We start from the raw sequence: 7,478 nt of genomic DNA on the forward strand, positions 1-7,478 counted from the left end.
GGAACCCGCTTCAGATTCTGTGTCTCCATCTGTCTGCACCTCTGCTGCTTGCCCTCTGTCTCTCACATTGTCTCAAAAATAAATACACATTAAAAAATAGAAAATAAAAAAATAAAGTAAGATATCATTGATACATTTTTTTTCTTTTTTTTTTTTTTTAATTTTTTTTTCAACGTTTTTTATTTATTTTTGGGACAGAGAGAGACAGAGCATGAACGGGGGAGGGGCAGAGAGAGAGGGAGACACAGAATCGGAAACAGGCTCCAGGCTCCGAGCCATCAGCCCAGAGCCTGACGCGGGGCTCGAACTCACGGACCGCGAGATCGTGACCTGGCTGAAGTCGGACGCTTAACCGACTGCGCCACCCAGGCGCCCCGATACATTTTTAAATATAGTTGAATTTTGGAAGCTATATGGGAAATGATGGAATGATCTAAAACCAAGGTCTTTGGACACAAGCATTTTTCTTACTGCATTTGTACACTAAGGCCTGTCTGTTTCTTCCTCATATGCCATTAGGTGACATTCAGGTAGGAATGATGGACAAAAAGGGACAATTGGAGGTGGAAATCATTCGGGCTCGTGGCCTTGTTGTAAAACCAGGTTCCAAGACACTGCCAGGTAATAAAAGAAGACATGCTTCTATTATTTGCAATCCATTACTTTTCAATTCAGAGGCTTTGTTTTTGATTAGATGCTGAAAACCTGGTTTTCAGATAATTAAGGATACTAATAATAAGGGAGTCTGTTATCTGTAGTACTCTGTGTGTCGATCCTAAGTGAGCATTCAGTTAGAGTGGTCTGGTAGGGCTAATATACGTTGTTAAATAAGTACATATGTAGTAGAAACCATTGCAAAATAAAAACTACCACACTTAGATAATTTATTTTGTACAACATGTACATAAGAAGTTCTTTTTCTGATTAGCTGATATTTTGTGTCATTCTTTACTTTCTCTGGAGCTTCAAAATTCTCCTTAGGAATTCTTAAAGTCCTGAAATTAGAGTAAACACAGATACAGGTTGCCAAAGTAGCAAAAGCCTTTGTATATAGGACATTCTAATTAGAAAACTTTTACTTTCTGTATTGTACAAAGAAAGAGAGGCACCATTGTCAGTTTTTATTGTGCTGTCACGTATTTCATACTGAAATGTCATCATCTAAGGTGCTTGGGGCCGTGAAAAATGACACAGACTCCAGATACATCGTGCAGAGATGTACAGAGCATGAGATCTGTCATGTAGAACAATTAGTAAAGATTCTGAAACTTGGTTTCTCACCTCAGCACCTCCACTGATTGAATTGTAATTTTGAATTTCTTGACTTTCCTTCCTATCCTTCCAGAAATTCTAAATTATTATGTGTATTACCTATTGTACAACCTTGCAGGAGCAATTAAGTCAATTGTGTTTATAAAAGTCTTGGAGCTAGTCAACCCACTCTGCTATAAAGAATATCATAATTTGTACGTGCATGAAAATGCTTTTTTTTATTTTTTATAATTTTTTAAATGTTTATTTTTGACAGAGAGAGAGAGACAGAGAGAGAGAATGAGCAGGGGAGGGGTAGAGAGAGAGAGAGAGAGAGAGAGAGAGAAAATCTGAAGCAGGCTCCAGGCTCTGAGCTGTCAGCAGAGTCTGACATGGGGCTCGAACTCACAGACCGTGAGATCATGACCTGAGCCGAAGTCGGACGCTCAACCAACTGAGCCACCCGGGCGCCCCTGATAATGCTTTTATGAAGAGTCAGATACATCTCAAGCCATGGAATTCATAATTAGTTGACTCTTCCCAGCTAATGTGAACATATTACATCAAGCCCCACCGCTATCTTGTACCCACACCGCCATCAATAAATAAATCTTTTGGGGCATCTGGGTGGCTCAGTCGGTTGTGTCAGACTTCGGCTCAGGTCATGATCTTATAGTCCGTGAGTTCAGCCCCGCCTCGGGCTCTGTGCTGACAGCTCAGAGCCTGGAGCCTGCTTCAGATTCTGTGTGTCTCCCTCTCTCTCTGCCCCTCCCCTGCTCATGCTCTGTCTCTCTCTGTCGAAAATAAACATTAACCAAAAAATAAAAACAAACAAACAAACCCCTTGGAATAATAAATAAATGATTTTTATTTATAAAATTTATATTATATTATTATATAAACTATAGTATTTATATTTTTTTTTTCTTTTTTTTTTTTTTATTATTATTTTTTTTTTAACGTTTATTTATTTTCGAGACAGAGAGAGACAGAGCATGAACGGGGGAGGGGCAGAGAGAGAGGGAGACACAGAATCAGAAGCAGGCTCCAGGCTCCGAGCCATCAGCCCAGAGCCCGATGCGGGGCTCGAACTCACGGACCGTGAGATCGTGACCTGAGTTGAAGTCGGATGCTTAACCGACTGAGCCACCCAGGCGCCCCTATAGTATTTATATTATAATTTATTTCTAAAACAATATATAGCTTCTAGCACATTTAGTTAGATTTAAGTCCTGACAGATGAAAGACTGAACAAGACGTCTCTCCTGAATATTGTTAGGGACTAGAAGCAGTTCACCTTATTTAATACAGTGTTTAAATCTATGTAACCACTTGACGGTATAATAGTAACAACTCAGAGTAGCCTCTGAGTTAATATTGCCTAAAACTACTTGAATGGCAGTTTTATAATAAATAAGTAAGTAAATAAATAAACAAACAAACACCTATTCTTTATCTAATGATTTTGACACAGTGTGGAAAGACTGGTGACTTTTGATTGCTGGCCCTTTCAGCCTAAAATTAAGCTGTTGTAGATGTCACGTGCAAGTTGAGTATTTCATAACCATGGCTCATCGCTTAACTCTCCCCTCTATGTTTTCTTTCTCAAGCACCATATGTAAAGGTGTATCTGTTAGATAATGGAGTCTGCATAGCCAAAAAGAAAACAAAGGTGGCAAGAAAAACGCTGGAACCCCTTTACCAGCAGCTATTATCTTTTGAAGAAAGTCCCCAAGGGAAGGTTTTACAGGTATTTACTGAATTGTTTATCCCCTACATAAGAAAGTATTTTCATGGAGTCAAACCTTGCACCCCCATATCTTCTTATTGCCTTCTTTTCAGTTGCCCACACTCGAAATTCTCGGAAGCGTCACAACAGTGGCTGGTGCTATAAAGCCACAGATGCTGTTGTTTCTTTCACAGTGAACTAGAGACTTGCAAAGCCCCATCATACACAGACTCCGATCTCCCTGGACTGCTTATGATCGTAACACTCGAGTACACTTGTCCTCATGTACCTTTGGATTCTAGTAGTTAAAAACAACTATCCCAGCAATTAAAATACAACTCTTTAACTTAACGTTTGATATCCGCACATTAACTCAATGTATTTTAGTTTACAAGTTTTCACGTACATAATTATACTGACATTACTCTCCTTTGTATTTTGCCAACAGATCATTGTCTGGGGAGATTATGGCCGCATGGATCACAAATCCTTTATGGGAGTGGCCCAGATACTTTTAGATGAACTGGAGCTATCCAATATGGTGATTGGATGGTTCAAACTTTTCCCTCCTTCCTCCCTAGTAGATCCAACCTTGGCCCCTCTGACAAGAAGAGCTTCCCAATCATCTCTGGAAAGTTCAACCGGACCTTCTTACTCTCGTTCATAGCAGCTGTAAAACTGTTGTCATAGCAACCAGCGTTACAAAAAAATAAAAAAAAATCACAGGTCGCAAACCCTGGTAACACTGCATGCTTAATGTTGTGTCTTCTGAGCCTGTTTCTAGGGATACAAAGCGATCCTGTGTTCTCAGAGGAAGTTGCACACATTGTGCCCTAAAGATGGCCCTCAGGTGAAAGAGCAGTTTATGAAGAACTATCAGGTTTGGAGTTCAATAACACTCGAGTTTTGGTCCAATCTGAAGCCATGGATTAATCTCAAAGAATCAGTCAGTTTCATGCAACAAAAGCCCTTTTCAATGGCACCTTTATATTTTTATCGTTCCTTTTTCTTCATTTCTCTGACCCCAAAGCCCTGTTACGCCACAGAAATGGAGCTATACAGTCATTAAGCCATGTTACAAGTCAAGGAGTGAAGTCCTAGGAAGCATCAGGTGAAAAGCAAGAGACCAAAGAAGTGGTCCGGGACAGACGTCAGCCCTCCTCTGGAGTGTGACCAGCAGCAGCCAGTCCTGCGTGAACAGTGGCAGACTCAGAGCTCCGGCAGGCACGCCATTCACTAATGCCACGATGTGTTGGACTCTGAAAAACAAAATTCTGTGGCTACACTGTACTGAATGAAATTAAACTTTTTTTGCATGGACACAGATTAGCTGAATACTTAAATTATTTTCTTGGGGCTGCAACTTGCAAAAAAAAAAAAAAAAGAATAAAAATCAGCCATTTTCAACAATTTATATTATTTTTAAAAGTAAATTTCACTATTGCATGGTTTTAAAAACGGGAGAGAACGCAACGGGGTGGTACAAAGAGACACCATGTTTATTCTTTAAACTGATCATAGTCTGTGTTTTGGCAGACGTTACAAATGAGAATACTTTCTAGAAGATACTTAAAATTCTCTTTATGTGACAAATAAGCATAATATATTCAATTGATTTCCATGTTAAATATACAAACCTTATGAAGTTCAATATGTGCAAATTGTTCTCATCTTTCTTCCTCTTCTCTGTCTTACTTTTCCTCTTCACTCTTTTAATCTTTTGTTTTCTTTCTCCCTACCAGAGTGATTATGCTAAAAGATTACAAGTTTTTGACCTGATACTCCTTACACCCCATGTTTGATTCAGAGCTATAGATGCTTCTGAATTTATGAATTTCTCAAGGGGGGGAAAAAAAAAAACTAAGAGCTTTCTTTATTTCCAGCATGTTGAAAAGGATTTTGCAACATGACTTGGGAGTACATTAAAGTAAGTCAGCATGTATTTGATAAAGAAGATATTTGAACTTTTGCAGTTTATTGTACAGTGCATGGTACTTTTATTTTCACCTTCAAAGTTCAGTTTACAGGAAAACCCTACAATCATGTGGCCATTGTAATGTCTAATAAATTTGTTTTTAGCACCAGCATTATTCATACAGGGGTTAAAGTATTATTTCTAGAAGGTCTTAGGTTTTGTTTTTTAATTAATTAAAGCAATTTCTTTAGCCAATTTCCATTTACTATGTGAATAGAAACACTGCTAAAAATTTGGAGCCTGAAACACGGGGCTGTTTATTAATTCATTTTTCTGTAGTAAAATACAATTTTTCACAAATTATATTTCTAAAGAAATATAGTAAACATAAATATGCAACAGATAATTTTAAAGCTCCAATTTTTAGGTGACTCGAAGAAAGTCAATCTGCCGATTAATAGTTCTTTCACGCCATCACCAAAAGTCTACACCACAAATCCCCTAAGGTCAAACCCCTGCCTTTGGTTTTACAGACAGTTATTACCATTGGGTGGTGCTGCAAGGTCGAATTTCTCTTAAGTTTCCCTGTTGAGAGGAGAAGTCACTGGTTAACGTTAACAAACCACCCACACTTTCTGTTTCTTTATGTACACTTTGATAATGCATTCTTACAGGTCGATTTCAATTTCTTACAGCAACTTTTGAAATCCACATACATACCAGTTAAGGCCATGCACAAAAATTGCTTTCTTCTTCTTCTTTTTTTTTTTTTTTCCTTTCTAAATTCCATGCTGACCATTAAAAACTATCATGCTTGATATGGTGCAAAAGTTAAAATGAGTATCACTAAAAATGCCTTCTCTTTATGTGGTGCAATATGAAATACACCGAGACTGTGTCTTGACATTCTGAGATCTACGATGGACCCAGGTAAAGTTGTTAAAAGAACGAATAAGACTTTATGGAAATAATTTAGACACTTGTGTACCAGCAGCAATTGATTTAATAGACCTATAGTGTCTATACTCTCCCGTAGAATAAACGTTTACCATTTTCCTGATACTAAGATGCAGTCACGTAATCTTTTGTGCATATTCCTATATAAATTATTTCTAATTTTAATAAGAAGGACATGACTGTATGGGATATTTGTACATACTTGTCATTATGCAGTATTTATTTAAAAGTTGGTGTATTTTTTTTTTTTTTTTAATTTTCACATGTCTGCACTTCGACTTGTGGTTTAGTCATGTAAATAGCACTATTCCAGTGACCATTGCTGCCCTGTACATAGTATGTTTTCAAAGTAAAGGGAATTCCAGTTGGGGAAAAAAAAAAAAAAAAAAAGGCAGATTAGTCCTGTAATGAACACCAACTAATGTAAATCAAATTCATTCTGGTGATGGTATTTAACACTTTAAATAAAACATTTTCTTTACAGACGTTGTATGCACGGCTTTCTCTGGCTTCCCTTCTCCCCATCCCCAAGCCTGGTGCAGCTTTCCCTGAACTCATGCATCATTTCAAGACAACAAAATAATTTTATTTTCCTTCTCCGTGCCAGAAACAGATTGCTGGTCTTAGCAAATAGCCCTCAGTAGAGCATGTTTCCAAAGAGCCAAAGGATTTCTGCTCACATCATTAAAAAGTTGCTGCTTTAAAAAAAACAAACAAAACATTGTTATTCTATGGTGGGGGAAAGGTGGTTGTTCCAGACTGAAGTGCTTTCTGGTTAAATGACTCAGCAGCTCACAGAGTCTGTGAGTAAACTGAGATTTCTGAGTCAGCGTCACCTCCACGGATGGCAGAGTCCTGAAGAATCACAAGAGGCCATCTGCCATTCCTTGGGTGAAGGTGAGAAGAGTGACAGGGGCTTTACCCAGCTGTGTCAGTTCAGCTTTGTGGGGGTGAGGGGGGTGGTGCATTTTCAGCGGGGGAGACGCCGGTGGTAACAGGACGTGTAACAACCTGTCCAGAGACTGGCTTCTATGGTGTGGCTCTGGAGGCGAGGGTTTCTGCGAATCCTCCCAGGGCAGTTCCTTAAACTGGAAGAAAAAACCCCCAGCAGAGTTCTCTCGGAAGGCCCCCCGCCCTGCTGCCCGGCTCTAAATTTAAAAGCTGGCTTAATTAGTTAAAAATTCAAACCTAGTTTTCTCTCCATTCTTGGAAATAGCCATCTCTTCCCTTTCCAAGGACTCCCTTCGAGCTCAGTCCCCCATGCCTATCCCAGGTTATTTGTCATTACTCAATGTCCACCTCCTAGTCTAAGGAGCTATTTCCTTGCTACTCACACACTCCTATTATACCAATCCCCTTGCCTTTCTTGCATGCCCTCTCTTGAAAAGCCCTTCTGCTTTCTCAGAAATGATCCATGCTAGCCCCTCCCTACAGCTCAACTCCCTGCTCAGGACCGAGCTCCTCTTTAGCGGTTCTGACTAAACCCGAACAACGTGGCTGCCATTGACATCAGCACCTTCACTTTCCCGGGAACATGTGATCAAAGCTCCACAGTCCGCAATAAAGGACATGGTGGTCACGCTTGTAGGGGCTGAGAGAGGAATGGCCAAGCAATCACCAAAGCTG

The 7,478-nt window shown here is 39.4% G+C and overlaps 1 protein-coding gene across 50 annotated transcripts in view; it reads left to right on the forward strand.

Annotated features, from left to right (window-relative positions):
- The window catches only part of RIMS2 (regulating synaptic membrane exocytosis 2), a 612,947-nt gene extending 606,603 nt beyond the window's left edge, over positions 1–6,344 (forward strand). For all 50 annotated transcript variants that reach the window (XM_058698768.1, XM_058698770.1, XM_058698807.1 and 47 more), the window contains 3 exons: positions 520–621; positions 2,862–3,001; positions 3,429–6,344. In XM_058698768.1, coding sequence (XP_058554751.1) covers positions 520–621; positions 2,862–3,001; positions 3,429–3,647 — 461 coding nt within the window. In that variant the 3' untranslated portion in view covers positions 3,648–6,344. The remainder of the gene's footprint in view (positions 1–519; positions 622–2,861; positions 3,002–3,428) is intronic.
- Positions 6,345–7,478: the final 1,134 nt, after the last annotated feature.

The sequence above is a fragment of the Neofelis nebulosa genome, chromosome 14 (assembly GCF_028018385.1).
Source record: "Neofelis nebulosa isolate mNeoNeb1 chromosome 14, mNeoNeb1.pri, whole genome shotgun sequence".
NCBI classification, from domain to species: Eukaryota; Metazoa; Chordata; class Mammalia; order Carnivora; family Felidae; genus Neofelis; species Neofelis nebulosa.